The 13,771-nt window shown below is 48.4% G+C and overlaps 1 protein-coding gene across 2 annotated transcripts in view; it reads right to left on the bottom strand.

Moving 5' to 3' along the window:
- Slc12a5 (solute carrier family 12 member 5) overlaps positions 1–13,771 on the bottom strand; it is a 41,659-nt gene that overhangs the window by 13,086 nt on the left and 14,802 nt on the right. For both annotated transcript variants that reach the window (XM_069989882.1, XM_069989883.1), the window contains exons 4-14: positions 13,617–13,763; positions 12,700–12,754; positions 11,948–12,078; positions 8,542–8,783; positions 6,906–7,117; positions 4,706–4,876; positions 4,369–4,467; positions 4,154–4,211; positions 2,027–2,201; positions 1,176–1,294; positions 746–844 (exon numbers count right to left, since the gene is read on the bottom strand). In XM_069989882.1, the coding sequence (XP_069845983.1) occupies positions 746–844; positions 1,176–1,294; positions 2,027–2,201; positions 4,154–4,211; positions 4,369–4,467; positions 4,706–4,876; positions 6,906–7,117; positions 8,542–8,783; positions 11,948–12,078; positions 12,700–12,754; positions 13,617–13,763 (1,508 nt within the window). The remainder of the gene's footprint in view (positions 1–745; positions 845–1,175; positions 1,295–2,026; positions 2,202–4,153; positions 4,212–4,368; positions 4,468–4,705; positions 4,877–6,905; positions 7,118–8,541; positions 8,784–11,947; positions 12,079–12,699; positions 12,755–13,616; positions 13,764–13,771) is intronic.

The raw sequence follows: 13,771 nt of genomic DNA, 5'->3' as shown, positions 1-13,771 counted from the left end.
AAGTCTTGCTGGGTGGCCTGGATCAGTCCTGTCTGTCCCCTATTTGAGTTCAGTTTCCTTTTTATAGGGTGCATGTCCAAGCACCAAGCCATTAAGAAAGACCTTCAGCTCCTTGGGATAAGCATTTTCCTGGGCTGGGAAGGTGGCTCGGCGGTAGAGCACTTGCTTTGCATGCATGAGGCCCTGGGTTCGATTCCTCAGCATCACATGGGCAGAAGTAGCACTGTGGCTCAAGTGGTAGAGCGCTAGCCTTGAGCTGAAGAGCTGAGGGACAGCACCCAGCCCCAAAGTTCAGGCCCCACGACCAACCAAAAAAAAAAAAAAGAAGAAGAAGAAAAGCATTTTCCTGGGGTGCTCACCAAGACCCCAGCAAAGCAGTACAGTGACGGTGACCATGTCCATTTCAGGAGCAGGGAAATTGATTTTCAGTGACACTACAGCACTAGGCCAGTTCTTCACAGGCAGGAAGTGGAAGTCGTGTTTTGAAGTCAGGTCAGGCTGACTCTTAACCTCCATACCATCTTGTAAGGGGCGGAGCATCAGAGACAGGGATGGCTGTTTCTGATTGCGTTGTATTATTATTTAGAATTAAAAGATCCTCTCTGGGGTCTTTGTCATGCTAGCTGGCTACAAATGCTGGAGGAAATGGGACGCCACATTTAGGTTTGGATCCTAGGGGACATGGGGCCCTGGGTGGAGGTCAGAAATGATTTTGGGGATGGCAGTGGGGGACAGAGACACCCACCAGTGGTAATATCGAAAGCGTGGCCTCCAGTTGGGCGTCCGAAGCAGCGTCTGCACCGCACAGGCCAAGTTCACAAACATGTAGCACATTAGGAAGAACCTAGAACACAGGAAGACCTCAAGAGGCAGGTCACAGAAACAGAAATGGAGACATAAAAGGGAAGAGAGGGACCGAGGGGGAATAAATTGAAAGGCGGCTAATCACACTCTGGTGTGTAAGAAAGGAGTTCAAAGGTCATGTCTGTTTATAATACACCCTGGTGTATTATACACCATGGTGGGGGGGGGGGTGCTTCTCTGTAGAGCAAAGGATGGGCTGCTTTGACCAGCAAGGCACTTTCTGGGGCTGTAAGGTGTTTGAATGGGTTGTCATGTCTCCAGGTAGAGAGGCCCAGGGAGTCCACACAGAGGACACGAGGATAGGCACGCACATGGACAGGATGGGGGCGACCTCATCCAGAGAGGCAATGAGGATGCCGATCTCACAGATGCAGGCAGTCAGCAGCAGTGCCCAGGTTGGCTCTCCATTGGCTTTGCCATGGCCAAAGACCTAGGGACAGAGCAACCATTATCAAAGGGCTGAGGCCTTATGAAAATTTTGTCTGTCTCTCCCAGGCTTGAGCATCAGGAAGCAGAGAGAGAAGGTTTCTGCTGTGCCTTGCCCACTTTGACATGAATCCCTGGTGCAACGATGTTCAGATGACCCCTGAGGGAGGAAGATGCTCCAATGCGGCAGATGGAAGAGGAGCTATCAAGAGTTCAGTTAGTGGCTGTGACCGTGTGCTCATAAATCATTTATTTTTGTGCTGCTACTGGGGCTTGAACTCAGGGCCTCTCAGTCTCCCTTGGCTTTTTCACACGAGCTCTACCACTGTGCCATGCCTTTACTACTGGCTTTTTGCTGGCTCATTGGAGATAAGAGTCTTTTAGATTTGTCTGCCCACACTCAACCAGCCTATTAAGTAGCTAAGATTATAGGTGTGGGCTACCAAGCTATAAATCTTAAAAAAAAAAAAAAAAAGCATCACCCTTTGACAGCCTCTCTGAGTCCCTGATTAATGCTGGAGCTAGAAGAGACACATTTATTTTTCTCCTAAGAGCAGAAAAGAAGGCTTTGACTGTGGGCCAAAATCCCAAGTAAGGTCTACCCGTCCATCTCTCTTAGTACAATGCTGAGCACACGTGCCCAGGAGGGGTCTCGAGGCTGGGTGTGGCCCCAGTTTGAGGAGGGTTCTAGCTGGGTGGTCTACCTGGGAACCACTGTTTTCCCGCCCACACTGACCTGCAGGAAGGGCACAATGCCATCCCTGGAGATGGCCTGCAGCAGGCGCGGGGCCCCCGTGAGGCTCTGCAGCCCAGCCCCACAGGTGGAGAAGAAGGAGCCGATGACAATGACCCAGGGAGATGGCCAGGCCAGGGTGCCCACCACCAGGTTGCCATTCACAGCTTCACCAAACCTGGAATAGAGCAGTAAAGTCAGGAGATGCTGATTGAGAAATGCTACCTGGAAGTCCGGGGCAGATCTTCTATCCAATGGCAGGACCGGCAGTATGCCAACCACAGAGTGAGGCTCTGGAGGAGTCAGAGAAGACACACAGCCCTATACATCCTGCGCAGGTCCTGTCGGTGGGGCCCTGGCGAGTCACCTTACTGAGTCTCAATTTCCTCAGCTCCAAAATGATTATAAGCCTATGTCATGTAATTGGTGTGAGAATAAAGGAAGCATGGTATGTGAAATTTTAATACCATGTCCAGAACAAGGTACTGTGACTGTAGTAGATGTTTTTGTTGTTATAGTTGTTTTCTGTTTGTTTGTTTTGGTGGGGCTTGAACTCAGGGCCTGGGCACTGTTCCTGAGCTTCTTTTGCTCAAGCCTATTGCTCTGCACTTGACCTATAGTGTCACTTCTGGCTTTTTCTGAGTAGTGTATTGAAGTTAAGAGTCTCACGGACTTTCCTGTCTGGGCTGGTGTTCGAACTGCAATCCTCAGATCTCAGCTTCTTGAGTAGCTATGATTACAGATGTGAGCCACCAGTACCCAGCAGGTAAATGGTTATTGTTAGTGTTATATTATCCTGGGCAAATCTCAGCATAGGAGCAGGTGAAAAGCGGGCCTTGGCATCTCCTGGTGGTGTAAGAACAAAAAAGTAACAAATAAGCCATGAACATCTAACAACGATACCACCTCAGAAAGGAAAATGTAGGATGGGCAGTGCCAGGTGCCAGTGGTTCACACCTATAATCGTAGCTACTCAGGAGGCCAAGATCTGAGCATTACAGTTTGAAGCCAGCCCAGGAAGGAAAGCCCATGAGACTCTTGTCGCCAATTAATTACCAAAAAGCCAGAATGGAGCTGTGGCTCAAGTGGTAGAGCACTAGCCTTCAGCCCAAAAACTCAGGGACAGCACCCAGACCCTAAGTTCAAGCCCTAATACCAGCATACAAAAACAAAAATATAGTAATTGCCTATAACCAGTGCAATTTTCCTGCATAGTTGAAGTGTTTCTCTAGGTTCCACATAATACCTAATTCAATATAAGTGCTATATAAGTAGTTGTTATGCTGTGTTCTTTAGGAAATAATAGCAAGGGAAAAAGTCTGTACATGTTCGATACAGATGTCATTTTGTTGTGTATTTTCCATTTGGGTAGTGGAGGAGGACTGACTATTAAAGCAGCCCACTTCCTCTAGGAAGCGTCTTAAAAAGGAAATGTGGGAGATGGTGGCTCAGTGGTAGAGTGCTTGCCTTGCATGCATGAGGCCCTGGGTTCGATTCCTCAGCACCACATACACAGAAAAAGCCGCATATGGTGCTGTAGCTCAAGTGGTAGAGCGCTAGCCTTGAACTAAAGAACTAAAGAGCTGAGGGACAGCGCCCAGGCCCAGAGTTCAGGCCCCATGACTGAACCAAAAAAAAAAAGAAAAAAAAGAAAAGAAAAGAAAAAGAAAAAAGAAAAAGAAAAAGGGTGTGCTGTAAGATGGTGCTGGCCTCTACACCCCTGGGGCTCCGGCACCCTCTGTTCTACTTTGAGGCCACTGCTATTGCTCTTTACTTAAAGTCTATTTGCAAGTGTGGTTATAACTTCCCAAGACCTTTACACCTCCCCACCCCTAGAATCTTGGACAATGACAAACCCAGAGACATCCAGCATTTGTTAAGTAAATTAATAAAGGAACAGTGCTTAAACTTCAGGAAAATGCTGTTCTCTTACTGAAAATGAGACAGCATTCGAGCAACCTCGAACTGGAGTGACATGAGAAAGAAGACATGCAGCACTAACAAGGCAAGCCTGCCAGGGACCCCACGGGTGCCTTCCCTTCCCCCCCCCCCCCCGCAGTGTTGTTTCCCACAACTCAGCTTCCTATGCCCACCCATCCCCCAGAACATGCTTGACCCTAATCAGCTTACTTGTCCCGCAGGACGACGCCTTCGATGCAGGCTCCAAACAGAACCACGGAGCTGATGTCTGCAGCAGAGGATGAAGGAGAATCCCCAAGCGTGGAGGTTCCCCACACCACCACGACACACACCCTCCTAAACCAGCCAGGCGAGGCCGCAGCCTCCACAGCCTCTCTCCAATTCTTCCCACCCAGGCCGGTGTCAAGCCCAGCAGTGCAGGATACAGACAGCAGAGGTGGTGGCGATGGCCAAGATGGTACCAGTGGGGATGGACTTCTGTGCGTCCCTGAGGTCCCCAGAGCGGTTAGAGCCGGCCATGATTCCTGTGAGCAGAGGAAAAGCTCAGACAAGGGCTGAGGCCATGGGACACCAGACAAGGATATTGACTCATGTAAGTCCTTGGTTTCTTCTGGACTTAATTCTCCCATCTATCCAAAGGGACTGCGCTGTGGATTCCCACTACTGTGGTTCAGTTTCGGACAAAGACTTCCGGACCTCACTGACTCTCGCCTACCCATCCATTCCCCAACAGAAGCCCTCCCTCTCTGAGCTCCCCTTCACCTGTGACAGAGGGGAAGTAGATGCCAACCAGCAGGGTGAAGTAGGAGGTCATATCACTGAAGACATAAGGGTGGTCCATGTCAACAGGAGCGCCATCTACCAGGTCCACAGAAGGCATCCCATGCTTTTCCACAATGACCCCCTTGGTCAGGTAGGAGCTCCAGAGGTTCTCTGTGGGGGAAGAGAGATGCTCAGGAGAAAGGCCGAGGTCAGGAGATCAGAGCTTTAGGACCAAGGGAAGTGATGGGCAAAAAGTAAAACTCAAGGCCAATGAAATCTCCCTCCCCCTGGGCCTTGGTTCTACTTTCTTTCCAACAACATTTCCTACACTCTTGCTTTGGGCCAGGCCATATGTAAAGATTTCATAAAGGAACAGTTTGATCAATAATGGATATATGAAGATCTATCTTAGACGATCAAATATGTCCCCCCTGAGATCATTGAGATCATCACTCCCCTCCCCCTCCAAAAGAACCCACCCTGTATATCTTTTCTCAGTAATGGCATCAGCAGCAATTCAAATGCTTTGATGCTGTCCTCAACTTCAAAATATCTCTACCAGCCAGCTGCCAGTGGCTCACACCTGAATCCTAACTACTCAGGAGGCTGAGATCTGAGGATTACAGTTCAAAGCCAGCCTGGGCAGGAACCTCCATGAGATTCTTATCGCCAATAAACCACCAGAAAACCGGAAGTGGCATTGTGGCTCAAGTGGTAGAGTGCTAGCCTTGAGCTGAAGAGCTGAGGGACAGCTCCCAGGCCCCATAAAAAAAAAAATCTCTACCTTCTGCCCACTACTGCCGCTTAATATTTTTATACATGTCCCATCTCTCCCATGCACAATCTCTCTACCTTGGCCCTAGGGACATATTGGGCCCCACGGTTCTTTGCTATGGCGGGCTATCCAGTGGCCCTGTAGGAGTTTAGCAACATCCTGGCCTCTGCCCACCAAGTGTCATAGCACCCCTCCAGGTTTTGTTTGTTTGTTTGTTTGTTCATTTGTCTGCTTGTGCCAGTCCTAGGGCTTGAATTCAGGGTCTCACACTCCGTCAGTTTTCTTGCTCATGGCTGGTGCTCTACTACTTTAGCCACACCTCCAGTTTGGTTTTTGGTGGGTTAATTGGAGATCAAACTCCCATGAACTTTTCTGCCCAGGCTGGCTTTGAGCCTTGATCCTGTGATCTCAGCCCCCTGAGTAACTTGGATTACAGGTACACAATCAGGGGGCCTGAGAGCTAGCCATACCATCCTGACGTGCGTGTCAGATCTTAGACACGCTACTCGATTTCTCCTGGACTTAATTTTCCCATGTTTCCAGTGGGGACCGAATTTCCGGGATGTCCACCATCAGCCCCCATCCACCTCTCCAGCTGGATGACCAAAAGTATCTCCCAGTATAGCCAAATGCCTGCTGGGTAGCGCTGATTGAGAACCCCCTTTCCATTCCCACTGACACCCTCTGTCACTCAGCTCATCCTCCTGTGCACATGGCACCAGTGTCCTCTTGGACTCCCATTGCCATAGGCAAATACTCTAAACTCAACATGGCTGCCAGGGCCAGTCACAATCTGGCTCATGCCGGCCTCTCCAGATCACGGCTTGCCCTCCTTCCTTTGTACTTTATGCCCTAGTCGGACAAAATTACTCGTGGATGGGCGGACGCAATATGCTCTTCTGTGTCCACATGTGTTACACAAGCTGTTCTTAGGTGTTGGTGTACCCTTATTTCTTCAGTATTACTGACAAATCTCTTATTTGTCCTTCAACGTCCTCCCAGGTGTGTACATAAAGCCTTGTCTTGTCACTTCACAGACATAAGCACTCGCTCCTCCCCTGGGACATCTCTGTTCACTGAATACACATCATGTGAACCATAATTTATTTACTAACACATCTATCTCTGTCACTGCACTCCTTGAGACCCAGGACTGTGGGAGATACACTTCATATTCACAGTACTTGGCCCACTGTTGGTCCTTTGCAGGTATCCAGTGAATATGAATTAAATTGGTGGCTTTCTTCCCTACTAGAGTGAAATACTTGTCATCTCTTCCCCCCTATAATGAGGACAGAACATGGCCCAGAGTAGGTGCTCAATTAAAACTAATTGAATTCAACTGAGTCCCAAAGAGGGCCCCTTAACCTGACCTACAATCCCCGTGGTGCTCCCTTGCTACCGGCCCTCCTCTCTCCCCCAGACCTTTGATGAGGCCACTGGCAGCGCCAGGGATGCCCTGGATCTCGGTGACATTGTTTTGGGTGAAGTACTCATCACAGGTGGCATTGAGAAGGCGGGAGGAGCAGAAAAGGCCCCAGAGCCTTGTGGTCACTGTCTCATTTCCTTCCCAGGCCAGCTTGGCACAGACATCAAAGCCGTGGCGAGACAGAGTGCGATTTCCCAGGAGGCAGATCCTAGAGAGAGACAAGATGAGAGACCTGACCTTGTTCTGCTTTTTCACCAGAACCACCAGGGGAGCCTAAAAACAAAAACAAAAACAACCCACAGAGGCCAAGGCCCCACGTGCAGAGGCTCTGGCTTGATTTGGAGAGAGTCTGGATATCAGCGTGGGTTTTGTTGTTGTTTTGTTTTATTTTTGTGGCAGCAGTAGGACTTGAACTCAGGGGCAAGTACTGTCCCTTAGTTTTGGTACTCAGGCTGGCACTCTACCACTTGAGCCATATTTCTGCTGCTGGCTTTTGCTGGTTAATTGAAGATAAGAGTCTCATGGATTTTTTTTTTTTGTCTAAGCTAGCTTTAATCTGTGATCTTCAGCTCTCAGCTTCCTGCGTAGCTAGGATTACAGGAGTGAGCCACTGAAGCTGTCTATGCTATTCTTATATGCCAGTCCTAGGGCTTGAACTCGGGACCTGAGCACTATCCCTGAGCTTTTTGCTCAAAGCTAGCTCTCTACCACTTAAGCCACAATGCTACTTCAAGCTATTTTTTTTGCCAGTCCTGGGATTTGAACTCAGGGCCTGGGCACTGGCCCTGAGCTTCATTTGCTCAAGGCTAGTACTCTACCAGTTGAGCCATAGCACCACTTTGGGCTTTTTCTGTTCATGTGTACTGAGGAACCAAACCCAGGGATTTCTGCATGCCAGGCAAGTACTCCACCACTAAGCCGCACTCCCAGCCCCTTCAAGCTATTTTTGAGTAGTTTACTGGAGATAAGTACATCATGGACTCTCCTGTTTGGACTGGTTTTGAACCATGATCTTCATATCTCAGTCTCACGAGTAGCTAGAATTACAAGCATAAGCCCCCAGCACGCAGCCTGTCAATGCCATTCTAACATGTTGATGTAGGAGAATCAACACCTGAGTGCGTCGGTGTGTTTTTGCGGCATGGCCAGTGTCTCTGGGCACTGCCCTCCTGGCCGGAGCAGGACGCAGAGGACTCTTGTCTTAGAACAACAAAAGCAACAGGGATCTGAGCCCCGGGCTGCCGTCTCCGTGTCTTATCCCAACCCAAAGATGTCCCACAGTAAGGGTTTCTCACACTCCAGGAGGTTATTCTGTCCAGAAAACTCTGGAACACTATCAAGTGTTCATCCCTGCAGCAGTCCTTGCCCATTAGTTTTCCTCAGCCCAGCTCCGGCTGATAATCCGAGGGAAATCCCAAGCTCCAGAAAAATCATCCTACCCTGAAGAGGTCACTCCCAAATGAAGAGGACTTTTTTTCCCCTCCTAAGAGAGGTTGCTCTTAACCCAAACCACCCCAATTATGAGGGTCAGAGAGAGGAGACATGGCTAAAGACTGATGTACAGACCCCAAAAATAAGGCTGGGAGTGGTAGGAAGGGAACAAAGCCTTACGCTCAGAGAGCCAGCACTCACGGGAAGTTGGGTGGGTCGAAGGCCGACTTGATGACACCAGCATAGATGGCCAAGATGGAGAGGATGACGCAACCCAGGAAGACCAGAGCAAACTTGTTGACATACTTGACACCCACAAATACCACCGTGGCCATGCAGGTGAGCACACAGGTGCCATACACACGCATGTTGTTCAACATGGCAGCTGCCTCTCCGCTGGCATCTTCCGCCTTAAAGATGGCCATAGCTGGGAAGAGATAAGCCTGCAGGAAAGGAGCAAAGATCAGGGAAATAACTTGAAGTACAGGCAGGGCTTGGGGAGGGGAGGGGGCATGCAAAGATGCCCACTTAGGTAGTTGTAGTTATAAGACAGGAAGCAGCATCCAGTAATGGGGAAATGGCTAAGAAGGAAAATACAGTCTAGCTTGCAAAAACAGGGCAGCTGGGAGCCAGTGGCTCATGCCTGTAATCCTAGCTACTCAGGAGGCTGAGATCTGAGGATCTCAGTTCAAAGCCAGCCTGGGCAGGGAAGTCTGTGAGACTTTTTTTTTGGGGGGGGGGCGTCCGGTCATGGGGCCTGAACTCTGGGCCTGGGTGCTGTCCCTCAGCTCTTCAGCTCAAGGCTAGCACTCTACCACTTGAGCCACAGCGCCACTTGTGGGTTTTTTCTTTTTGCTTACGTGGTGCTGAGGAATTGAACCCAGGACCTCATGCATGCAAGGCAAGCACTCTACCACTGAGCCATCTTCCCAGCCCGAGACTTTTATCTCCAATAAACCACCAGAAAACCAAATGGAGCTGTGGCTCAACATGGTAGAATGCTAGCCTTAAGTAAAAGAGTTTAGGGACAGCACCCAGGCCTTGAGTTCAAGCCCTGCAACTGAAAAAACAAAAACAAATAGCTTTGTGCAGATGTTGGGAGCAATTAGTTATATCTATTATCATTGCTATTAATTATATGTTTTTCTCTATGCTGGTACTGGAGTTTGAACCTAGAGCCTGAGCACTGTCCTTAGCTTTTACTCAAGGATGGTATTTTACTTCTTGAGTCACACCTCCTCTAATTCTGGCTTTTGGGTGGTTAATTGGAGATAAGAGTCTCACAGACTTTCCTGCCTGGCCTACCTTTGAACCACGATCCTCATTATCTCAGCCTCCTGAGTAGCTAGGATTACAGGTGTGAGCCACCAGAATGTGATGCTGTAATTATCTTAATGACTATATTGTTTTATTATTAGAAATTAGATGTTCATCACTATAGCTTGTGCATAAATCATGATACTTCCACATATAAATGATAGAGCTGTTATCAAATGACATTATGGAATGTGATATAGTTCGGTCATAGAGCCATGTGCTCAGTATGTACACAGGACATGCTAAGAAATTTCTAGCACCAAGAAAAAAAATGCAAATGTATGTATATAAATTGAATGACTCAAAACCTAGCCATGTCATATTAGATGAACACAATCAAGTATTTTAAAAAAAATGTGTCTTATGACAAGTTTTGGTGGTACTGTGTTTAAAATCAGGGCTTAGCACTGGAGTCATCCCTCCAGCCCTATGATCTCATTTTTATAAAGTTATCTGTGGGGATAATTTACAGATATATGTACATACATGAGTATGTACATATCTTTACAAGTACATCAAAATGTCAATAGTTTTCCCTGAATTATTAAAATCTGGATAATAATTGTTCTATTATTCAACTACAATAAGAAGTTTTTAGAAAATGAACATTTTTCTATTTACTTATTCATTTCTTTCTGTTTATAGTGCTGCAGATCTAATTCAGGATCTTACACTTACTAGGCAAGTGCTCTACCACTGAGTTATACCCCAGCACAAAATGTGGATAGTATTAACTTCTTTGCACATCTGCATTTTCTAAAATTTTTAATAAACTTAATATGTTTACAGTGAAGTTATTTTTGCTTGTAAATTATTTCTGTAAAGGGAACATTTAGTTATTCAGGGAAATGTTTATGACACAGTTATATTTTACAAAGGCAGACTACATCACTTAGAAAAACAAAACTAAGAGAGAAAATTTACTAAAGTGTTAATGATTATTTTATGTGGATGATTTCTTTCTCCCTTTATTATTTTTACTTCGATTTGTCCCCAGTTTTATGCACTGCCCAGGATTGCTTTTATACTACATTTAAAGGTTTGTGTATGTGCTTGTGTGCCAGTACGTAGGTTGGAACTCAGGGCCTAGATGCTGCCTTTTAGTTTTTTCTGCTCAAGGCTAGCCCTCTACCACTTATGCCACAGCTCCACTTCAGCTTTTTGGAGGTTAATTGACAATAACAGTCTCAGAGACTTTCCTGCCTATACTAGCTTTGAATCACAATCCTCAGATTTCAGCCTCCTGAGTAGCTAGGATCACATTGTGCTCTACTGTTTTCTGGCTTAAACATTATTTTTAAATCACAAAGGTATATGGCCTTCCTCTCGTTATTTGCCTCCCTGTGCTTTCTATTCCCCATTCATCTTCTCCATCCTGATTTATTGTGTGGTACCCCAAACTGGAAGTTCTAGCACCTTGACTTCTATTTCCCCAAGGCATTACAGTATAGTAGACAAGAGCAGAATTTCAAAGTCAGAACCACAGAGGTTCCCATCTCTGCTTGCTCTTTTAACTCTCTGAGCCTTGCTTTCCTCATCTGCTAAGTGGCCCTCTTCTAATTCATGAGAAACGTGTCAGGATAAAATAAAATGATAAACTGTAAAGCCCTGGGGCCCGCAGAGGGTGGGGGCCTCGGAGATGTCAACTCCACTTTCTATAAAACCAGGGAGCCCTACAGGAAGGGCAGGAAGAGCAGAGACCTAAGTCAGCATCCCTGTCCTTCAAACTCAGTCCAGCGAGCTGCTTTCCTGCTTTCCTCCCATGAGTCACGGCGATCCCAGAGCCATCAGGCTTCTACCAAGCCCTCAGCACAGTCCAAGGTGTGTGTGAGGCAATCCCAAAAGGGTAGCTATTGTAGGGCATGGCCCTTCTTATTCCTATCATTAGGTTAACTCTCATCAACCCACCTCTGCCACCTCCCTGACCGCTGAGTGACCTTGAGCAAGTGATCTCACCTCTCTGAGCTTCTTCTCATTTGTAAAATGGGCATCGGGACACTTAAACCTCTAAGGATTCAAGATAATGACTGTAAAGCACTTGGAACTGTGCTGGGAGCTCAGTGGGTGCCTGATCAACCACAGCTGTTTGTGTTACATAATTATTGTATCTTGTCTCCCCAACTAGACTGGGAACTCGTTCAAATAGACCACATTGGAGTCTGCTTTGGCCTTGCAAAGTGGCGTGGCCCCTGGGAGGTACGTATGGATCATGGGTGACCTAGCAACCTGGGACCTCCCCGCTCCATGCCACGCCCCCTCCCCCCCATGCCTCCTCCCCAGCCCCTCTCACCAGCAGGATCTCGATGGTACCCAGGATGTACATAGCCCCAGCAAACGTCGTACCCAGGTAGAAGCAGAGGCCCACGGCACCCCCAAATTCTGGGCCCAAAGACCTGGAAATCATGTAGTAGGAGCCACCAGCTGCAGAGAAAACCAAGTGTCCACAAGAAGGTAGAAGTCAGGCACCAGTGGCTCATGCCTGTCATCCTAACGACTCTGGAGGCTGAGTTCTAAGGATCACAGTTCAAAGCCAGCCTGGGCAGGAAAGTACGTGTGACTCTTAGTTCCAATTAACCACCAGAAAACTGGAAGTGGCGCTGTGGGTCCAAGTGGTAGAGCACTAGTCCCTAGCACTAGCTCAGGGACAACGCCCAGACAATGAGTTCAAGCCCCAGGACCACCACCACCAACAACAACAACCACAAAAGAGGGTTGAGGGGCACTGTGCTGCTCAGGGCGTGAGAGACAGAGGGCAGAACAGGGCTGTTCTGGGCCTCAGGCTGCAGCCCCAGAAGGGGATTGCAGAGACTCAGCCAACCAGGATATGTAAAATTTTCAGCACTAATTACCATGCTCATAGGATGGTGGAGAGGAGGGTCTCAGGCTGAGGGAGGACAGGTGGACACTAGCCACTGTTTTGCTCTCTGCCACTCTGCAATAGGCTGCTCCTATCTCTCCCATAAATGGCCACAGCCCAGCCTCCCTCCAGTCTGCAATATCATGCCTCCCTCCTCCAGGAGCCCCCGTCCTCCCCCCACATACCAGGCACTACACCGTTGGTGGCAATCGCACTCATGGAGATGGCCGTGAGCATCGTCTGTGAGGAAAGAGTGTCAGAGTGGTGGCTGCTGGGGGCCACAGTGGTCTGGGCCAAGGCCAAGCCAGATCCCCCAGAAACACCAGCCAAACCCACAGGTTTTCTCCTGCTCCAGCTTCTGCCTGGGCAGCTTCCAAGTTCTACTTGTGCCAACTCCTTCTCAAGCAAACCTCTTATTCACTGTGTGAATGGGAAGAGCAGAGCCACTTGCACCTGAGGACTCTGCATACGTCAGCGTGGCCACGCCCACCCCCAGCCTCTGTGACCGGAGGCAAGTCACACCGCTTCCCTTCTCAAACCCTTTGGAGATAGGTGGTGGGGTCTGCCTCACACAGCACTGGCTGACTCAGGAGTTTATCCTGAGAGAGCATGGCCCAAAACAAATCCTCAGAGAGGATGAGAAGAATCCAGTTACAATGCTATTGGTGACATAATCTCATTTTTTTTTTTCTGTAAGTGGGGAATCTTCCAAAACATTAACTATTATTGAATGACAGGTGACTTTTCTTCTCTGCACTGATCATTTCATCAATGAGTCTACATTCCTTGTGTAATTACACACACACACACACACACACACACACACACACACACACACACACACACACACACACACACACACACACACACACACACACACACACACACACACACAGATCTAGGTGAAGCCTGGTTTATAGCCATCAGGGACAAGCTTGTGCAGAGCAGGAAGACCAAGTCAGACCTAATTTTCTCCCCAACATCATAAGCCGTGGTTCCTATAAAAAGCTCAGGTCTCATGCTTCCACCCTCCCTACCTCCCACCCCCAGGCCTCTGCCAAGACCCAGCTGTCAGGCCGGGCAGGGGAGGGGCATCACTCACGCAGGAGCAGCAGATGAAGACCATGCAGAAGGACTCCATGATGCCTGCAATGCCCACCACCCAGGTGAGCCGCAGGAAGAGAATGACGCCAAAGATGTTCTGCAGGCATGGGAGGTACACGCCCATGAACGTGCCCATGCGCGGGGCCTGCCAAG

Source organism: Dipodomys merriami, unplaced genomic scaffold, assembly GCF_024711535.1.
Source record: "Dipodomys merriami isolate MVZ:Mamm:240054 unplaced genomic scaffold, mDipMer1.0.p SCAF_39, whole genome shotgun sequence".
Lineage (NCBI taxonomy): Eukaryota > Metazoa > Chordata > Mammalia > Rodentia > Heteromyidae > Dipodomys > Dipodomys merriami.
This window is presented reverse-complemented; position numbering and strand designations above follow the sequence as displayed.